The 22,525-nt window shown below is 39.5% G+C and overlaps 1 protein-coding gene across 6 annotated transcripts in view; it reads right to left on the bottom strand.

Moving 5' to 3' along the window:
* CCNB3 (cyclin B3) overlaps positions 1-22,112 on the bottom strand; it is a 55,242-nt gene extending 33,130 nt beyond the window's left edge. The window contains exons 1-4 of one of the 6 annotated variants that reach the window (XM_070256687.1): positions 22,053-22,112; positions 9,352-9,483; positions 7,009-7,095; positions 1,724-1,854 (exon numbers count right to left, since the gene is read on the bottom strand). In XM_070256687.1, the coding sequence (XP_070112788.1) occupies positions 1,724-1,854; positions 7,009-7,095; positions 9,352-9,447 (314 nt within the window). In that variant the 5' untranslated portion in view covers positions 9,448-9,483; positions 22,053-22,112. 6 annotated transcript variants of the gene reach the window in all.
* Positions 22,113-22,525: the final 413 nt, after the last annotated feature.

Genomic DNA, 22,525 nt, shown 5'->3' with positions numbered 1-22,525 from the left:
AAAATTGGAAACTCTAATACATTACTGGTAGGAACGTAAAATAACACAACCACTGTGGAACACAGTTTGGCAGTTTCTCAATGAGTTCAACACAAAATTACCATGTGACCCAGCAATTACATTGCTAGGTATATATGCAAAAGAATTGAAAATAGGTGCTCAAACAAAAACTTGTACACAAATGTTCATAGCAGGACTATTCACAATAACCAAAAGGTGGAAACAACCCAAATGTCTATCAACTGATGAATGGATAAACAAAGCATCATATATCCACACAACGGAATATTATTTGGCAATAAAAAGGAATGAAGTATTGATATCTACTTACAACATGGATGAACCTTGAAAACATTATGCTAAGTGAAGATACAAAAGACCACATATTGTATAATTCCATTTATATGAAATGTCCAGAATAGGCAAATCTAGAGAGACAGAAGGCATATTACTGGTTGCCTCGAGCTGAAGAGGATGAGGGAGTTGAGAGGTGATAGCTAAAGGTACAGGGTTTCTTTTGGGGTTGATGAAGATGTTCTAAAATTGATCGTAGCGATGGCTACATAACTCTGCAAATACACTAAAAGCCATTGAATTGTACACTTTAAATGGGTGAATTGTATCGTATGTGAATTATATCTCAATAAAGCTGTTACCGAAAAACTCACTTAGAATAATGTGTGATTATAGTGAGCTCTAAATAAATGTTAGCTACTAGTTCTAGCGCTATTATTAGGGTTCATTCCACTGAACCCTGAATGAAGGCAAGAATGTTTATGGCATTTTGTGAGGATTTCCCTGCTAAAGTCAAAATGATGAAAGAAATTCAAATGAAAATAATGCATGGAATTAAGGTTAAAATATACATGCAAATCCCAGGAATTCCATTTCAGCTAGAAATCAAGTAGGGTTAAAAGCTAATCTTCTGTTTTGATTTCTTTCTGCTGGGTAATTAGCAAAATATCTTGTGGATCTGGCATGTAAATTTTCTGGAGTCCTCCAACTTTTTCCCCTTACCCTTTGGAACCCATGCTTAGCCCTGCTATAGCTACCTATCCAGTCTATTTTATTCTTCCATGAAGAAGTAATTCCCACTGGAATAAAGAGAGGATATAGAAAGGTCTCACTCCACTTTCTAACTCTTCTTCCAACAAAAGTTTTCCTAGGGGTAAATCCTTTTTCCAATCCTAGATGAGAATACTCATATCTACTTGCAGAACCTGTGAACAGTTTCCTGCAACAGGTGGAAAACACATGTCTTTGGCCTAGGGAGATAGTAATTCTCTCCAGTAACAAGGAACAAATCTCCCCTAAAGCTTCTAACGGAATAAGCAGATTGACAAGCTATCAACCAGCGCTGAGAATCCCCCAGAAAAGTTAAGTTGCCCCCACACTCTCAAGCACAGATAGCTCAAACAGAGACTGAATTACTACTAAAAGAAAGAAAAGATGAGCACAAGATCTTTTGGCAAATTCTTCAATGACAACACACACTATAGAAAAAGAGAGAGAGGGGAGGCCTGTAACACTTCAGCAACCACAGCTGGGCCCACCTCAGCAACCAGGGTTAATGTAGTAATCACCACTGTGGCTCACTAAACATGTTCTCAATGGAGACAAAAGGGAGTCAAAAGGATGTCATGCATCCTTTACCATCCAAAGGATGGTATCGTGCTCTCCTTTACCGTATAAAACAATGCCATCTGAGCCCCTTCTTACTCACCTTTTCACATTCATCTCATTGTTTTTGGCCAACCCAAGAGCAGGTGTATTCTTGTTTATCTTCTTGGAAACATCTTTAACAAACTCCTTATTGGCTTCCTTCTTGGGCTGGGTAGGTTGACTTTGAGAAGCCTGCAAAAAAGGAGTGAGGGAGAAATAGGAGACTCTTACCGGAAAGTCCTGACTCACATCCCTACCCTGGACACCTTGTTTGGGTGTCCCCAGGAACGATAATCAAAACCTCTCACAACCAGTACGGCACTGGTGCCGACTATCACAATAGAAGCTAATCGTACAGTAGTACTGGTACATACTAGCTAAAGAGCAGCCCTAAGTGTTTCCAAGGTACACAGGGTGTAGATCTGATCTCCATGTCAGGCATACTCGCTGGCAAAATCAAAAAAAGATGTTTTGTTAACATCACATTCCACTTTCACCCCATAAGATGGTCAGAGTGTTTTGAAAAAAGGGGCAATATAACTGGCTTTGTTGCCTGAGCATGCCAAGATCAACTAGCTTTTCAGGGTAGATCTCTCACACAACACTACCTGTGATACATGTACTACATCTAACTGAGGGGATATTTATTTAACATGGGGCTCTGGGGAGCCCCACCACAAATTCTAATTATGACGAATTCTACTAAATAATAGGAGATCATGGGACTGTGAATAATGTCAGTACAAGTAAATTTAAAAGTTATGCCTTTAACATGAAACAAACTGAACCTAATTATATTCCAAATAAATACTATAATCACACTAAAGGAAAAAAGAAAACAGAAAAAAATATAAGACAAGAAACAACTAATCCAAGTAAACACAGTATTAGACTTTATACCTTCAACGCACACATCCTCAGTCAGGATGGGTTTGTGGAGTGGTGGAGAATATTGAAAACAAATCTGGAACTCTTGTTCGTAAGTTTGTTTATTATGTTGGTATGGATGAAGTAATTTTGAAACTTTTTTAGATGTATTACAGTATTGAGTAAGTGTTGATGTTCTTCGGCACCAGGGTTCTCACCAAAGAAGGAACATACAAATATGGATTGGGGAATGCAAGAAAGAACACTGTGTATTGGAATGGGAGCTGTGAGAACTCATCATTTCTTAAATAGGTATATGTATATATACATCTGAGTATATAGGTCTGTGCGTATATCTGTGTATATAGATAAATGTACACATATGTTTACGTACATATATGTGTGTATGTATGTGTATATACATGCAGACATTGCCAAGTTGTTTGCTGAAAGGGCAGAAAAAGCAGACACTCCAGTAACAGCTAGCACTGAGATCTTGGTCTCTAATACCATTCCACGGCTGAGATAAAATCGGCACAAGATGAACCTAGAACATCCTGTTATGATAGAAAGAAAATGCTCAAAAAAATTATGAGAGTGTGTCACAAGTTCACAGTAGTCAGACTGAAGGTGACCATACTGGCCAAATCTGGGACAATTTGAGCACCAAAATAATTAACTACAATAATGAATAATAAACTAATGAAAAAATAGGAATTCACAAGTCCATACCAATAATAAATAAACAGGGAAGGGAAGGCTCATGCTTGTGGTAGAACGCCAAGGGCAGACTGGTAAATGGGGAGCAAGTGCTAGAGTTGGAAAAATAACCATAAAGACTGGTTTAGGCAAAAATTACCAATGGCTGCTAAATCTAGGACATATTGATGAAGAGCAGGATATTTGCAGGCTCTTAAGAGTGTGTCCCACAGACTGCTTATTAGTTGCAAGAAAAAAAATAAACAGTAATTACACAGTGGAGAAACCAAACAACATCTTGACTGGGTGATCAAAATTATAACATCATCAATGAGGGGCACAGGAACATCATGTATCTCCAGATGTGACACCCTAAGAAGGACAGAACATCATCTACACAGTATTCCAGCCAAGAATGTATAACATCAGTATAATATCCTATCTTTAAAAGGGGGATTTGGGGATCCTGGGCGTGGACATGGCACCGCTCGACAGGCCACGTTGAGGTGGCATCCCACATCCCACAACTAGAAGGACCTGCAACTAAGATATACAACTATGTACCAGGGGGGTTTGGGAAATAAAGCAGAAAAAAAAAAAAAGAAGATTGGCAACAGTTGTTAGCCCAGGTGCCAATCCTTAAAAAAATAAAAGGCGGGGGGCGGGGGGGATTTGGGTGGGACTGTATTATTCAAAAGTGTTAATGTCATAAAAAGCAAAGAAAGGCTATGGAAATGTTCCAGATTAAAAGAAGCCAGAGACATGACAAGCAAATGACCATAGACTGGATCCTTTATGGGAGGGGAAAAAATGTGCATAACATTGACCTTATAAAATCAACTGAAAAAACTGGAATATGGATGATTACATAAAAATACTGTATCAATGTAAATTTATACAGTTGTTAACTGTACTGTGGTTATATAAGACAATTTCTCTGAAGAAATAAACTCTGAAGTACTAAGGGTAAAGGACCAGGACATATGTAAGCAAATGGCATAAAACGTTAACAGTAGGTGAAATCTAGGTAAAGGGTACATGTGTGTTCTTTGTACTATTTTTTTATTTTTGCAACTTTTTGTAAATTTGAAATTATTTCCAAATGAAATATAAAAAACAAATTACGGCCTTGTATCATCAGATCATAATAAGTAACTACAATCCAATAGGGAATTATTTCTTAGGCTCTCAAGTCGTCCACCTCTGCTCTTCGGAGAGTTTGCTACAGTTTCCATTTTAACTTCACCCAAAGTTTTACAACTCCCTATATGTGCAATTGAGACTCAGAATTGGAAAAGAAGTAGGTTCTTGGCAGGAGAGAGGTGAAGACCCTAACCCCCAGGGTGAAACTCTCTATTTGCCGGATGTCAAGGTTCAAAGCACTGTTTTCAGATCTAAGCTCAGGGGGACCTTTATCTGTCCTTTCCCATAATTCTTTCACCAAGAAATAAGAAAATAGAGATGAAAATCCTATTGACACAAAAATCATTTAGGTAAACATGAATATAGACCTTATCTCCTTGTCTACTGGCTTAGGACCAGCTCTTACATATCAAAAGTCCCTCCCATGCTAGAATGATAAAGGAGAGGGAAAGAAAAACACTCAGAGAAGATTAACTAATTAAAACAGATCAACTGTTTTGGCAGGCCAGGACCTCACTGTGGCGAATGTTGAGGAGAAGACAGATAGGCTGACATGGAGGCCTAGTAATACTGACAGGAAGAAGCAAATCATCATACAGGGAATTCCCAAAATTCAGACAGAAAAGAGCCCTCTACTCTCAAACAGATGAGCTCAGACATCTGCAGAAATGTCCAACCCTAGGAATGGCTTAGATACATTGTAATGATGGAACTGTCTCTGGAAAGCACCGAAGACCATTCAAGGCGACCAAAGTGAACCTTCAGAACTTGAATGCAAAAGGGAAATGAGCTTTCTGAGATTCTGGAAAGCTAGAGACAGATACTGCTCAAGGATACCTTGCTTTCCCCATTCCCACCCTGGATGAGGATGTGACCCAACAGAAGTTGAATTCAATTAAAATACCAGGAGGGTCCTGGATATCTGCATGTATTTCCTATTGGTTTATTTGTGTTTGTTCTTTATAAAGGGTGATATAAACTTCATTTAAAAAAGGACTGAGACATAGCAAGAAAGTTTCTCATATGCTCTGAGACCTTGCTTTGCACAGTGTCACCACACTCCCATCAGGGACTTTGGGGGCCAAGGGAAGCTACAGTAAGATGGGTGGCATCCACTCCTGATTTATGTGACTACCTTATGTCAGCCAAGTTTCTAGATCTATGGCTAAATAAGTCAGGAAATGAATCAAATTTTATAGGTCTGTGTGGGAGGGGTCTCTTTCAACCAATCTATGGTAAATCTGACATTATGTGGAAAGCTGTAACCTAGTCATACATGTTGTAATCTGCGTGGGGAAGAGACTGTGTTAGCACAAAGGTGGTCGCATAGCATCAGAAGACCTGAGATCCAAAGGAGAGAACTTTGTCAATGCTTATCCAATCCTGTCCAAGGGGGTAAAATATTATCTAGTAGATGCAAGTATTCTGGTAGCCACAGAAGGACACTACTATGGAGGGCAAGAATAGTTCACCAGGGTTCTCTGTATCCTAGATGAAGGAGACTTCAAAACCAACATTGGGTAAGTCCTCATCTATAAAGTGGAGATAATTATAGTATCTGCTTTATAGGATTATAGGAGGAGTAAGTGAATTGATATAGGAAAAAGTATTTAGAATAGAGCCTGGCACATGGTAAGCACTCAGTAGACATCATTTATTAATATTTTCTAAGACCAAAGATGACCTTTGGCCTGATTCTACACTATATTCAATTAATATCATTCTAACTATTAATTCTGATTTTTGCTTATACCTTAATAATACCAGAAAGGAGATAACTTGGAAGTGAACTCAAGAATTCTGATCAAGGGGCCAGCCCCATGGCCGAGTGGTTAAGTTTGCGCACTCCGCTTCAGCGGCCCAGGGTTCGGATGCTGGGTGCGGACATGGCACCGCTCATTAGGCCATGTTGAGGTGGCGTCCCACATGCCACAACTAGAAGGACCCACAACTAGAATATACAACTATGTACTGGGGAAATTTGGGGAGAAAAAAACAGGAAAAAAGAAAAAAAAAGAAGAAGATTGGCAACAGTTGTTAGCTCAGGTGCCAATCTTTTAAAAAAAAAAAAGAATTATGATCAAAATTGAGCTTCTAGATCCCCATAATTGAGGACTAGATCATGAAGCTGAAGTCCTCAATGGTTCTGAACATCAGGGGACACTATGACTGGGATGCTGCTAAAACTTAAGGCCTGGGGGAGAGGGATGTTGGCTGAGGTCAGTCCTACACAATAGAAAAAATTCCCTGCCCCAAATGCCCATAGTGCTTAAACTGATAAACACTGCCCTAGACTACAATGAATCTATCAAAGTACTTACCTCCAAGGCCTAGGCAGCCCGCTGAGCCACCTCTGGACTTTATCTAAATGCAAGATCCCATAGTCTTCATATTTGTCTACAATTTCATATCTGATAATCACTCTGCTGCTTCTAGAAAACTCTACCAATTAATCCAGATGGTATGTGCCAGCAAAAAAGCCCCTGCAGTTTCTGAAATTGGGTCATTGATTCCAAATAAAGTCAGCCGTCAACATTCCAGAGGGTCAGGGTCTGGTAAACTGGAAAGGTCCCTTAAGGAAGAGGTTGTCTAAACCTTATGCAACATAATGGCAGAGGATTGGACTAGCATACTCACGTTGGTGAGATCTTCAAAAGCTGATCTCTTTTTGAATGGTCCCTGAGGTGAAGATGGAGATATCTTTGCTTGGTAATTCTCCCCTCTCTAAAAAAGGAAAAGAGGTAAATGAGCATATCCAATTGTGAACAGCCTTTTCAGGGACTTCAGTCATCTTTGGGGTTCAGGGGGAAACTCCAGAATCTCCAAGCATATACTGGGGGATGCATATAATAAACCCCAATAAACTACAACAAAAGGAAATTTCAGCACTCACTGTTGCTTAGAGAGTCCCTGAAGGAGAATCATTGATGTTGGGGACAAGTGTATGAGGAGACAAGATGACCTCCAGTGTAACTCTCAGAATGAGTAAAACAGCTTGGTGAAGCTAATTTTCCCTCTTACTCCTCCCATATTTATGGTTATCCTATCCACGATTAACCATCAGCACCACCCCCTGCCACTCCTGGTCATCACTTTAATATGGATGCTGGCAGGTAAATTAATTTAATCATTTAACAAATATTTAAGTGTCTCTTATGTTAAGTAGTTGATTTAAGACATTCCCAGTAAGGACAATAAGACACACTCCTAGATACTAGTCCAAGATCAGCTCTTCACTAGCTGTTGACTTTGGATAAGTCACTTAAACTCTGAGCCACAATTTTCTTATCAGTAAAATTGGAATGATAACCTACCTTATTTGAGGACCAAATAAGAGAATACAAGCAAAAAAATGTCTGTATAAACTGTAAATGGACAGAAATAGTATTTTAAAAGTATATAGTCCAATAGGATTTTAAATTTCACAGGGAAAAATTTTTATTTTAAGAAAGGAGTTTGTTAATTCATAGTAATCCATAATTGTTAGTGTATACAAGGGAGGGATGGGGGAAGGGAGGAAGGGTGAATATTTTGGAGCAAAGGGGGTTTGCTTTCTAGGTATTGTATATCTGTACATGCCTGATCCCACTCCCAAACGAGTAAGACCATCTCTACGGGGTTAAGTGTTCAGGTCAATCACATTGCAGGGTTCTTCTACTCCCTAACAGTTCTTTATTTGGTAAAACTTTCCTTAGTATCAGATTTCCTTTATGAAATGAGAACAAACTCTGCCCTACCTATATCAGAGAGTTGCTATGTGAAGCAGAACTTCAGGGTCAGATCGTTTATTTGCTCTGTTCTCCATCTATACCATGAAGAGTTAGTACACGACACAGTAAGTGATCAGAAATTTAGAGACTTGGATTCCTAATACAATAGACCAATCCAGAAGAGTAGAGCAATCCTGAAAGAGCTGAGAAAAATTACTTCTGTTCTCTAAATGATTAAGCTAAGAAATAAGTAAACTATTAGTCTTTTATCTAGTTCATGATAAATAATCCTAGTGGAAATAATTAGCAAAAAATATTATTTTCTTACAAATTAGCTAAGAAATAAACTATCGGTTTGTTATCCAATTCCTACTTAATATTACTGGTAGAAACAATCAGCCCCAAATAAAATTCACAGGTGAAACTGAATTCAATAAAATTTAGATTTGCTAAATGTGCCCCAAGAAAGTTGGATTTGGAAAAATAATGCCACCAAAGAAAACTTACAATGGCAGAACTCTAATCAGAAAATTTGATATGGACAAATATCTGATCAACGTATCAAATCTTTCTTGCCAAATTTACATAGAAAAAAAAACGTTTGGCTCATCCATGAAAATTATTTTAGCAAAACAAAAATGAAAATGATTAGAAAATGTTTATCTGTGCTAAGAGAAAGCCAATCAAGGAAATTAAATGGACCTAACGATGTTTGTTCCATGAAATACTCTCTTAACGACAATTCATCAGTGTTAGTAAAATTCTGATTAAAATATGTATGATGATGAACATAGAACATCCCTGGGTCGGAATGACAATGTCTGACTATCCACAAGGTCAAAACAGCAGAGTCAAAATGTACCCATTCTTCAAATTTAATAGCTGTAAAAAGCATGAAATTACGTTTGTTGACCTAATCTTCATACTCTCCCCAGGATGTACCAAGCACCCTCCTGGCAAGGTTCTTTGAGCATCTCAGAGAAAGTAAGAGTAGAGACATGATCCTTAATGAAATCTAAGTGTTGTTTGCTTTTGAAGGTTGGAGAGGGTGGCCTTCATTTCAGCCACGCATTTATGGGGAAGAAGAGTTCACACTTTCTCTCCAAGTTCTAATTTTCTGGTCTTCTCCAACTACAAGAGCTGCCACTCCTTCCCATTTTCTCAGATTAAACCACACATATTCTGAAAGATGTAGGGGTGAGTATAGGGACTAAGCAAACACAGGAGGAGGCTACTCAGGACACTGTTGGAAGAGACAGCTTGCTCTAACCTTTTCAGGTCGGCCATGACCACTGGGCACAATTTTGCTGGACTGAGATTTCTTAGTCTCAGGTTCAGAGCTTCGGGGTGGTAGTGACAGTGGCATCTCTTACAGATTCAGTAGCGTCTATCCAATGCAGGGCTGCAATGAAAAAGCAACTCTTTAAAACACCATTCACCAGAAACATCACAGAATTCTCTGGAAATTCTTCAGAAAACCCAGTCTCTCTATAGCATCCCTAGGAGGAAACAGACTTTGAGTTAGGCACATCTGGGTTCAAACCTGGGTCCTACCAGACTTAACCTGGGGCAAGTGGCTTAAAGTCCTTGGGCTTCAGTTATCTCATCTGTAAAGGAGGGATAAGTATACCTAACTCTTAAAGGGCACTGTTCAAATTAAATGAGATACTCTATGTAAAAGCCCAATACAGTGCCTGCCATCCTCTGTGGGCAGTGGGACTTTGGCCTAGTCCCTAGTTTAGGCCTAGGAACACTGAGGACAAATTACATGAAAGTTTTACATTGAAAACAATCAAGAACATGACAGATCACACAGTATGAAGGCTAGCTGGTAGGGTTAATGTTCTTTAAAAGGCATGGGGTCCTGGCCATAGCAATTATAATGATGCTACAGAGAAGATAAAAGGATGCACTGCACACACACGTGTATGCACGATATGCCAGAGAGTATTTGAAGGCTGCGTTCAGTCAGAAGAAACTGTAATCCAGTTCCAGACACCTGCTAGAGAAAAAAAAATTAAAAAGATGAGATAGCAGAAAGAACTAATTTATTGAAAACATTTGACATAAAAATTTAACAGTTATTACAGCCCTTGGGAGAGTCCTATCTTCACCCCATCTCAGTGTGGGACCTCATTTTATATTCCTTAAGGTTCTTTTAGTTTGTGATTCCTCAATAGTTAGGATACACTTAATGTGTCTTACAAGCAAATACATTATTAGGAGGATATTTGGATACACCAGAGACCCTGCCCACTTACATACAACTGCCCTTCCAGCTACACCCACATTCAAACCCCAAATTAACTAAATTTGACAAAACACATGCTTCCCTAAGAGAGATCCTAAAGGCAATGCAACAAACTTACCACCATGTACCAGATACTTCAGGCAATGGAGATACACACACAAATAAATCACGGATCTTATCCTAGAAGTATTCACACGCACAGCTCTAACAGTAACAGAAAAACGTGACAAATGATTTAATAAAGGTAGATACAAAGTACTATAGAAACATAATAGAAAGTGAGCAATCTTGTGGGAGACAGGGAGTGGAGGAAGGCTTCACAGAGGATGTTCTATTTGATCTGGACTCAAACGACAAACAAGTTCCCAAGTAGACTCAGGAGTTTTCCAGGCAAAGAAAACCTGAGCCCAGGCAGAGGCTTGAACATGTAAAGCACAGCAGGTTCAGGGATGTCCCAGTTGTCTGGAATGTGGAGTATAAAGAATGTGTTGGGGAGGAGTTAGAAGGGGGCTGAAGGCTAGGCTGGGACCACGCTGGTAGGTAAGAAAAAGAAGCAGAGAAGACTGCACCTTCAGGGGAAGGTTTAAGAAAGGAGAAAGGCTGATTTGGGTTTTCCTTTGGATGGAGAAGTATTAAACATTTTGTCGGTGAGGAAAGGTCAGCACAAGTACACGCCTCCACATTTATTACCTCAGTTGATCCTCACAATAAAACAGAGGGTAAGCAGGGCAGGTACAATTCTTTCCATTTCATAGTCCCAGATGAGTTAAGTGACTTACTACCCAGGACAAACTATTAAGCAACATAGATCGCCCAGTTCTTCCCAGGGCTCTTTCTATAATACCACAAAGTCTCTCTCATCACACTCAAAAACATTTCAAAAAAGTCCACGGTCCACAGAGAAAGGCCATAGTGTGGTTGTGTGAGGAGGTAGAATGAGCACAGGCTTTTTAAAGAAGCAACTGGGCTTCTAAACCAGCCAACTTAGCATCTCTGAACCTCTTTTGCAAAAGAGATATACCAGCACTTACTTGCAGAGGTATCATGTGGCTCAAATTTAAATTTGTATGTGCGAAGCCTAACACACGGTAGGCACTCAGAATAAATGGTGTGTCTTACTCTCCTCCTCTTCCCCCAAATCCAAACCTATTTTCCCTCTCACCCCTCAAAACTCAGCCAAGCAGCAACAAAGCTAAATTGGATGCACCCACCCTTAACTGCACTGTATGAAAACCACTTACTCCACTATTATTATTCACACCCCATGCGATTTTTTTAATGGATGACCAACGACTCACGTTCTGAAACCTTTATCTTTCAAGGAAAAAGAAAAAATCAGGCTGGAGTCAACAGGCTAGAAAACTTTCAGCTGATAACATCACAGGTTAACGAAAACCTCAGAGAAAATAAGGTTATTCAGATGATGGTCAATACCACCTTCATTATCCTGAACACTAATCACTTGCTTTGGGGGACACACACTGCTTTAAGTAACTGATTTCCCTGCCACTAGGAGAGGGCTGGAGCTGGGGTCTGAGATGGTCCCTGGGCTCTTCGCACCCCAACCGCTCTCTATGTGGCCCCCTCCTAGCCCACATTTGGTGGATTGACACCACCAAAAACACACTTTCATAAAAGGACACTCTGCAGAGCACTCCCAACTTCTACCACCGACAGAACCCTGAGCCTCACTTGGACAAGAAAATTAGAATCCTTTCCACTTTCCATGTCCCCTACATACACACTGATAAGTGTCGGAGACCCCATTGTGCATCCCAGGGATGGTGCTGAAACCCACACAAGGGTAAGTTGGCTTGTTTAGAAGCCCAACTGCTCAGACTCCAAAACTGTCGAGACAGTCTACAGGGAAGAGTGGCGACTTCATTTTATAGATAAAGGCTGGTTACAGACACCAAGACACTGGGGAGAGAGAGCAGCACGGTGTGAGTCAAAGCAGCGCTGGGCTTGTAAAGATGCCTGAAGTCGAGTTCTGACCCTGCCCCCAGCTGTCTGGGTGTCACTGAGCAAGTCCCTGTTCCCTCTCTAGGCCTCATCTCCCCACCTAATAAAATGAGGTAATGGGACCAGAGCCTCTTCACTACTCAAACCATAGTCAATGGACCAGCAATATTATCACCACCTGGGAGCTTGTTAGCGCTTTAGCCCTACTAAATCACAAAGTGCAAATTAACAATATCCCCAGGTGACTTGTATGCACTTTAAAGTTTAAGAAGCACTGTTCTAGGATCCCTTAGACCTCTGACATTCTAGGTGGACCATAGCTGAGAGCAGTGGGAAAGCCCGAGGTGAGGGCATTGGAGGCGGGGATAGAAGAGAGCCAGTGGAGATAATGGGGACAACAGGGGAGAGGGGACACGTGTTTTCATCCTCCTTTGTATCATATCCTTCAACCTGTAGTTCACAAGACATCCCTCAAGTAGCATTCTCTGACTTAAATACGTCTTGTTTATGAAATTGACCCTGCACACTTTCACTTGTGAAAAGACGTTTTGTAAACGTACTCCGATTCAGGCACGTGTACTGGTCTCTCCATCTAAAAGCTGGGACCCAGTCTTTGCCATCTCACCCTCTAATACACACTCCCTGCCCAACCTCCTACAGGGCTCATTCCACAGACTGCTGACCGACAGCAGAACGAAACAAAAGTTTCTAGCAGGGACGCCGTGCATCGCCGCAAGTGAAAGCAACGTGTAACAAGGGGCTGGAGCGACGCTCGGAGACCGACCCACGTGCAACAGAGCTGGGCATTTTTGCGAGCAGTACAAGCCCAAAAGCGCCTACCTCACATCGAGATTGAGAGCAGAACAGGAAAGACCATGAACGCACACCTAGACCAGGAGAGGCCCAGGAAATAAACACAGCTCCGTGTCGTAGCGACCGGTGTCCGTCTCAACCTAGCCTGTGCTCCCCGCAATCGGCCCAGCGGCGAATTTTGAAAATTACAACCCCAACAGGAAGCACAGTGGTGATTGGCCAGCAGGAGCCAATCAGCGTGCAGAGTTGCGACGTGCGCTGCTTAGCAAGGAGGGGCGGGGCTGGGTGTTTTTAAACGGAATTCTGCGGCTAATAGACTCCGCAGTGGGCGTGGTTTCGAGTACAATTGGTTGGGTCCGGGTGGGCTGACAGGCGGGAGTACTGGGTCTCTTTAAAGATGCGTTTTCATTTAAATAATCTTGATGGAGGAGAGGGGAGACCGGCTGTATAATGTAAATTAAAACATTAATTTTAATAACCCTTTGTAGAGTCAAACATTAACTTCTGCAGCTTCACAAATGGCTTTGTGAGGGAAGCAGGGCAGAAATTATTGCCCCTATTTTATGGATAAGCACCTGAAGTGCTGACAGCTAATAGTAGCTAACATTAATTCAGCACTAATTCTGGGCTAATTGCTATAAATTTTTTATTGTCTTAAATCCTGTCCAGAAAGATAGGTGCTTTTATTACTGCCATTTTACAGATAACAAAATTATAACTTGCTAGCTGCCCAATATCGCAAATCTTCATTGTAACAAAGCAGGTACTACAACCCAGATATTCTCATTCAACAAATATTTACTGAGCACCTGCTTTGTTCCAAGAACTAGAAAAAATACATATGAGTAATTGACAGAAAACTTGAAAAATTTATAGCCCTGCCCTGTGCTCTGAGGAGGCAAAGAGAAAATGGAGATGCTAGAAAGAAAATCTAGGACTTCTTGCATATACAGCAGATACTCTACTACTAAACTACATCCCTACCTTTATTATTAGCCCATTCTCCTTTTAGTATCTCATTGCTTCTACATTAAAGGTAAAATATTCACATCATCCCAGGCCCTCTTCTCTTTGTAATCTCCCTAGGTTATTTCATCCAGATTCATGACTTTAAATATCTATAAAAGCTGGCCCTGAACTCCAGATTCATAAATCCAACTGGCTACTCCACTTCTCCATTTGGATGTCTAATAGACACCTCAGACTCAACATGTTCACAACCCTCACCAAACCTGATCCTTCCTCCAATGTTCCCCATTTCAGAAAGTGGTACTACATCAAGCCTGTTAGCCAGCCGTGGTGGTCTAGTGGTTAAGAGTCTGCCTCTCGTCACCATGGCCCAGGGTTGTTTCTCAGTCAGGGAACCATACCACCCATCTGTCAGTTTTCATACTGTGGTGGCTGCGTGTTGCTGTGATGCTGAAAGCTATGCCACCGGTATCTCAAATACCAGCAGGGTCAGCCATGGTGGACAGGTTTCAGTAGAGCTTCCGGACTAAGACAGACTAGGAAGAAGGATCTGGCCACTCACTTCCGAAAAAATTGTCCATGAAAACCCTATGAATAGCAGTGGAGTATTGTCTGTTAGAGCAGTGGAAGATGGGAGGATGGCACAAAAAGACCAGGCAGGGTTCCACCCTGCTGTACACATGGTTACTAGGAGTCAGAATTGATTCAATGGCACTAACAATAAGCAGCCTGTTAATCAAGTCAGAAACCTGGTATCATCCTTGATTCAAACTCTTTTCCATCACCTTTCCCTCCCATATCCAATCCTTCAGCGAATCCTGTTGATTCTACCTCAGAAATGTATCTTATTTCCATCTAGTTTTGTCTATCTCCACTGCCACCACAGTCTCTCATTTGAACCATTGTCAAGAGCCTCCAAGCTGCTCTCCCCCTTTCTAATCTTGCCCTTCTCTAATGCAAATACAACACAACAGCAAGATCAATCTTTTTAAAAAAAAAGAAAAATTGTATCATGTCCCTCTCCTGCTTTAGTGGTTTACTACAGAACTTAAAATAAAATCCAAACTCCTTACTCTGGTCTGCAAGTCCTCCCTATCTCATCAACCTTGTCTCATAACACTCTCTTTCTCATTCACTCCATTCCAGCCATAATCGTCTTCTTTCAAAGCTTTGACTGTACCAGAATCTCTCGCCTTATGGGAACTTTGCACGTGGTGTTCCCACTATCTGAAACAATCTTCCCACCATTTTTGTTTTTTTTCCTCATGCTTCAAGTCTCAGCTTAAATGTCTCCTCTTCAGAGAGGCCTTCCCTGACCACGTTATCTAAAGTAGGATTCTCCACCCACTCCATTATACTCTATCTCAGCCTCTTACATTTCTTTTAGAGTAATTATTGCTATTTGTAATTTTGTAACCTACCTCCCCATTCAAGAATACAAGATCCATAACTACAAGGACCATATCTATTGTGTCCTAACTCCAATGATTAGCATTAATAATAGTTTACATTTATTGATTGCTTACTATATGTTTGACACTGTTCTGACACTCACAACAATATAATGACGTGCTAATATCCCCATTTTGCAGAAGTAGATCTTGAAGCACAGGGAAGTTTAGTCATTTGCCCTAGATCACACAGCTGGTAAGCTGTCAGACTGGGATTTAAACCCAAGCAGTCTGATTCCAAAGACCAAACACGTAAGCATTAGCCCATACCTGCCTCCTTGACAGATGATTGAAAAATATCGGTTAACTAAGTAAATGAGGATCTTCCTTTAAGGTCATCACTGTAGACAAGTGTCCTGCTGGGATGCAATATAAAGGAAATATAGTATTAACACAAATTACTGTAAGTCTTCTTTAGTCAAGAGAGGAAAAGGTCCATCCACCAAAACAACAGCAATGCAAAAATCACAAAACAAGCAATTTCATTTTTCCTATTTCTTCCCAGCTTTTCACAAAAACAAAAAAGTCATTGGGTAAAGTTACTATTTTTCCAAAATTTTTTAAATTTGTTTTTCTCTCAACTTTCACACCTCCAGTTGACTTAATCTTTCCTTTGGGTAGCACTTAGAGAGAACACTGAGAAAAGAGGAGACAGCCCTTTGTCTCTACCATTTTCCAGTATTTCCCTCCTCCCAGGCATACAACATTCTCATAAACTCTCATTTTTCCTCCCCTCTACATCCCTGTATTAAAACCTAATAGAGAGCCAGTCCTGATGGCCTAATGGTTAAAGTTCAGCATGCTCCACTTTGGCGGCCCAGGTGGGGTTCCCAGGCAGAGAACCACACCATTTGTCTCTCAGTGGCCATGCTGTGGCAGCAGCTCACATAGAAGAACTAAAGAGACTTACAACTAGAATATACAACTATGTACTGGGGCTTTGGGGAGGAAACAAAAAAAGAGGAAGATTGGCAAAAGATGTTAGCTCAGGGCGAATCTTTAAAAAAATAAATCCTAATGGAAAAGATCTGCTGTTATCTACCTCACTTTCACATGAAAATATATTTCAGGTAGATCCAAGATTTAACTGAGAAATTGAAACCATGGAAATACTAGACAAAATATAAAAGAATATTTTTATAATCTTGCAGATGGAAAAACCTTTCTAAACAACACAAAAAAAATCTAGAGAAGGCAAAAGACTCAATTTTAGTAGCTAAAAATTTAAAATTTCTTTTTGGCAAAACAAACAAAAAACAAGGTTAAAAAATCTAACAACAACCTGCAAAAACATTGGCAACACAAATGACAAAGGAATAATTTCCAAAATGTACAAAAATTACTTCACGACCAACAAGAAAAAGATGAACCATCCCTTGAGAAAATTGGCAAGAAAATGAAAAATGGGAGAAGAAATACAAGTGGCAAATAAACATTAAAATATGCTCAATTTCACTAAAAGTAAATGCAGATTAAAACAGCAATTTATTGTTTTTATTTAGGACATTGGCAAAAGTTTAATAGATTAATAATAACTTCTGTTGGTAAAGCGGTGGGTAAACAGGCACTTTTATTCACTGTTAATAGGAGTAAAAACTGCCATAAACTTTGGGAGGATTATTTGAAAATACCTATTGAATTTTAAATGTTTAAACTCTTTTACCCAGAGATTCTACTTCTGGTAATCTTTCTACAAAAATATTCATTCCAAGAAATAAGGCTGAAAATTTCCCAAATTTGAGAGAGACATAAACTTGCAGCTTCAAGAAGCTAAACGAATCCCAAACAGGATAAACCCAAAGAAATTCAAACAAAGACACATCATAACTAAACTTCTGAAAACTAAAGACAAAGGAAAGAACCTTGAAATCAGCAAAATAGAAAAGACACCTTTCTAATAGGGGCTGATTTTTTTTGGAATGGCAATGGATTTCTCATCAGAAACCATGCAGGCCAGAAGGAGGTGACACAATATTTTCAAAGCACTAAAAGAAAAGAACTGTCAACTCAGAATTCTCTATGCAAGGAAAATATCCTTCGGGAGTGAAAGGGAAATCAAGTCATTCTCACATGCCCACCTTAAAAGAATAGAAAGTTCACAAAGTAGAAAAAGTGGTAATAGGAGGAATCTTGCAACATCAGGAAGAAAGAACAGTGGAAAGAGCAAAAATACAGGTAGATACAATAGATCTTCCTTCTGATGCTTTTTTCTTAATTTTGTTTGACAGTTATAGCAAAAATTATAACTGTTTGATGTGGTTCTCAATGTATGTAGAGGAAATGTTTAAAACAATAATATAGATGGAGGAGGGTAAAGTAAAGGTTTCTACACTTCCCTCAAACAGGTAACATGTCAACTCCAGTAGGCTGTGATAAGTTGTATATAATGTAAAACCTCAAGTATTCACTAAAAAAGCTACGCAAAGAGATACACTCAAAAATACTATAGATACACCAAAATGGAATTCAAAAGAATGTTCAAGTAACTGGAAGGCAGGAAAAAGAAAACATATAAATGAGAAACAGAGGGAATAATAAGAAAATAAAAAGATAAAATGGTGGCCTGAAGCCCTAACAGATCAATAATCACATGAAATGTAAATCATTTAAGTAGAGGAATTACAAGACAGAGATTGGCAGAGTGGATTAAAAAAATATGATCCAATGATATATTGCCAAAAAGAAACCCACTTCAAATATAATGATATAAGTAGGTTGAAAATTAAAAAGTGGAAAAAAGATATATCACACATACATTAATTTTTAAAAAGCAGGAGCAGCTATATTAGTATCAGATAAGGTAAACTTCAGAGCAAAGTAAACTACCAGGGACAGAGAAGAATATTATATAATGGTAAAAGCATCAATCCTCCAAGAAGACACAGAAATCCTAAAGGTGTATGCACCAACCAACAGAGCTGCAAAATACATGAAGCAAAATCTGAGAGAACTCAAGGAAGAAATAGACTAATCCACATTTATAGTTGGAGACTTCAAAACCTCATCTCGATAATTGATAGAACAACTAGATTAAAAAATTGGCAAGAATATAAAAGAACTTAACAACACCATCAATATGAGAATCTAATCAACCCTTATAGAGCACCCCACCCAATAAGAGCAGAATACACATTCCTTTCAAGCTCCCACGGAACACTCACCAAAATAGACCATACCCTCAATCAGAAAGCAAACCTCAGCAAATTTAAAATCATAACTGAGTGTGTTCTCTGACCACAATGGAATCAATAACAAAAATAACAGGAAATCCCCAAACACTAAGAAAGTAAACAACACACCTCATCAATCAAAGAGGAAGACTTAAGGCAAATCAAGAAATACATTGAACTGAATGAGAATGAAAATATAACGTATCAAAATTTGTGGGACACAGCTAAAGCAGTACTGAAAGGAAAATTTATAGCACTAACTGCTTACATTAGAAAAGAAGAAAAGTCTTAAAAGTCAATAATCTAAGCTCCATTTCAAGACTATAAAAAGAAGAGGAAAATAAATCCAAAGAAGCATAAGGTAGAAAGTAAGATAAAAGCAGAAATTTATGAAATTTAAAAGAGAAAAACCAATAGTGAAAATCGATGAAACAAAAAACTGGTTCTTTGAAAAGATCAATAAAATTGACAAACCTCTAGCAAGACTGACAAAGAAGAAAGACAAATTAATAATATCAGAAATGAAACAAAGGCCATCACTACAGACCCTACTGACATCCAAAGGATATTAAGGGAATACTATGAGCTCTCCACACATAAATTTGCCAATTTAGTTGAAATGGACAAATTCCTTGGAAATTACAAACTTCCACAATACACTCAATATAAAATACATCAATTGAATATTGAGTAGCTCCATACTTTTAAAGAAATTCAATTTGTAATTTTAAAATAAAAAAAAGAACTCTCCAGATCCAGATGATTTCACTGGAGAAATAAACAAAACATTTAAAGAATAATTAACACCAGGCCAGCCCCAGCGGCCTAGTGGTTAATTTCGGTGTGCTCAGCTTCGGCAGCCCGGGTTCAAGTCTGGGCGCGGACCTACACTACTTATCAGTGGCCATGCTATAGCGGCAGCTCACACACAGAAAAACAGAGGAAGACTGGCAACAGGCATTAGCTCAGGGCCAATCTTCCTCACAAAAAAAAGGAAAAAGGAAAACAATTCCACTTACAATGGCATCAAAAAGAATAAAATACTTAGAAATAAATTTAACAAATGAGGTAAAGACATACACTGAAAGCCACAAAACATCACTGAGAGAAATTAGACCTAAATAAATGTAAAGACATCCCATGTTCATCAATTGAAATACTTAATATTGTTAAGATGGCAATCCTCCTCAAATTGACCTACAGAGTCAATGCAATCCCTATCAAAATCTGTGTAGAAAAGAGTTAGCATAGCATGCCTGAGAATGCTATTATTTGAAAATCCTACTGACAAGGTTGGCCCTTGGCTAGGATCTGCAGAAGTTGGATTTGGGGAGTTGGACCACCTGACCACCACCCTAACTAATAAGAGTAGCTCACTATACCTTGACTGTGCAAACAACATGGTTTATGGTGACACCAGCTTTCCTCCTGAGACTTCAGAGTTTTGGTATGTGCTAGGCAGAGGGTGCCTGCCTGACCAGCCCCCAATAAAAAGGCTTGGCACTGAGTCTCTAATCAGCTTCCCTCATAAACAACATTTTACACATGTTGTCACAACTCTCTACTGGGAAAAGTTATGCTAAGTGAAAGAAGTCAGTCACAAAAGACCATATTGTGTGATTCCACTTATATTAAATGTCCAGAATAGGCAAATCTATAGAGACAAAGAAGATTAGTGGTTGCCTAAAGCTGGGGAGGTATAGGGTTGGGGGAGTTGGGCTGTGACAGCTAAAGGGTATGAGCGTTCTTAATAGTGATGAAAATGTTCTAAAATTGATTGTGGTGATGGTTGCACAACTCTATGAATACACTAAAAGTCACTGAATTGTACACTTTAAATGGGCGACTTATATGGTATTTGGATTGTATTTCAATAAAGCTGTTGTAAAAAACTAGCTATGGCTGATAAAATATATTGGTTCTTTTTTAAAAAATCTGTTGAAGAATGGCAAGAAAAGACTCAGTGGAACCAGTTAGGAAGTTACTGCAGTAAGCCAGGCAGTTTGGACCAAGGAAGTCCAATGTTCTTGGCGGAGGCCACGCACTTTCTATATGGCTCTGGGAACAGCTGTTGAACAACCATTACCACTAATTTTCTTTCTTTCTTTTTTAAATTGAGATATAATTGACATATTATATTAGTTTCAGGTGTACACACTAATTTTCAATTATGTAAATATCCTTAAGCACTTACTAATATATATGAGCCTAGTGATATCCCTTGCAGGGTAAATGAGTAAAACACAGTCATTCTCCCCAAGCATTTCCGCATTTGGAAAGATAAAGCTCATAATGAAATAATTACAAGACAGAATGTGCTAAGCGCCAAAGTAAGGTGAATATAAAACTGCTAAGGATTTCAGAGCACACATGTGGTTGAACATGTTATTCTTGTCAACACAACCAGTATTGTCATAATCTCACCAAGAGTACTTACTGGGTGGCTAAGTACATGAGCCACTGTTCGGTTCTATACAGAGTTGGATAGTCACTGCTTTCCTTGAAAGTAGGCACACCTTTATGATGGGGCTATTAAAGAAATGCATCAATAAATATAACATACACAAATATGCTACTTTTAGGATGCGGAGTGACCCTAACAGGGAGGAATCACCAATTTCCCTTTTAATTTGAGGAATGCCTTGGCAAAATAGGCTTTTGCATTGGGCGATCTTGTACTGTGTGGAAGCACATTTTCCAAGCAGCTGTGACATCCTAGCAGCCACATGAACTTAATACCCTCATTTACCATCTAGATTTGAGAGCAACAGGCACAGAAGGTCTAAGCCTGACATCCCCATGGGGGCAACTACAGGACAAAGCTGAAGACTAGGCCAGTCTTCATCCCATTTTAACGTCCCTAAAACTAAGGGGATCCTTAAGGATGTGTGTTTTGGGGAGGATGCCTACAAGTGCCAGGAGGAAATCTGAAAGGCTTCATGCTTCCAGATCCCCTTCCTCTCCATCATGGTCCTTCTTTGAAACATTAATTCACTGATACAGATACTATCTAGAGGGAAGGAAGGATAAAAGTTTTGTCACCAATTAATACTATGTTTAAGTATGTTTTTTGTTAGATGTTTGAGACAAGTTTCTTGGTTTAACAGGAAAAAAAAATTCTGATTAACAAGTTCCCTCAGCCACATCTCCAGCTCTGACACAGGATATATTCATATATTTGTATGTGTAAGGCAAAGGCTCTTTTAATACCTAGAAAATAAGTTGAACCTTTAACAAGCCATAGATGTATTGGGACAAAAGCTACGCATTGGAAAGGAGCTCCCCACCAGTCGGAAACGGAAATAAAACAAAACAAAACAAAACACGGAGAAGAGCAGACGGAAAGGGTACTAACCGCCTCCGGGTAACCGCCTCCACACAAAACCGCCTCCACACAAAACCGCCTCAGAAAAACGATCTCAGAGGCGGCGGGACCGACCCCACCATTCTCACCAGCAGGGGGAGACAACAGCTCAACACTTTGTTCAGTCAGACTCCAAACCACCAGATGGGGCCAAAAGATCAGAGAAGGTATCCTTTATACTTTTCTTTTTCTCAGAGAATTTCTCTTCTGCGTCTTCGGACCCTAGAAGAAAGAAAAGGCAGCCTAATCACTTCGCACACACGCATACCCCCCCACACACACCAAGATGATGGAAGCGGCTAGCGCCTGATCTATTCATACCACCACACAAATGGCCTCTCTGTGCTCCAGCTCCCCATTAATAAAATTGGGATTAAAATAGTACGCATTTCATAAGGCTGTGTGAGAATTAAATGAGATAATGCATGCAAAAAACAGTACCTGGCAAATTTTCGGGCCCCACT

This window comes from Equus caballus, chromosome X (genome assembly GCF_041296265.1).
Source record: "Equus caballus isolate H_3958 breed thoroughbred chromosome X, TB-T2T, whole genome shotgun sequence".
Lineage (NCBI taxonomy): Eukaryota > Metazoa > Chordata > Mammalia > Perissodactyla > Equidae > Equus > Equus caballus.
The sequence above is the reverse complement of the archived record's forward strand: the minus strand, read 5'-3'. Positions and strand labels throughout refer to the sequence as shown.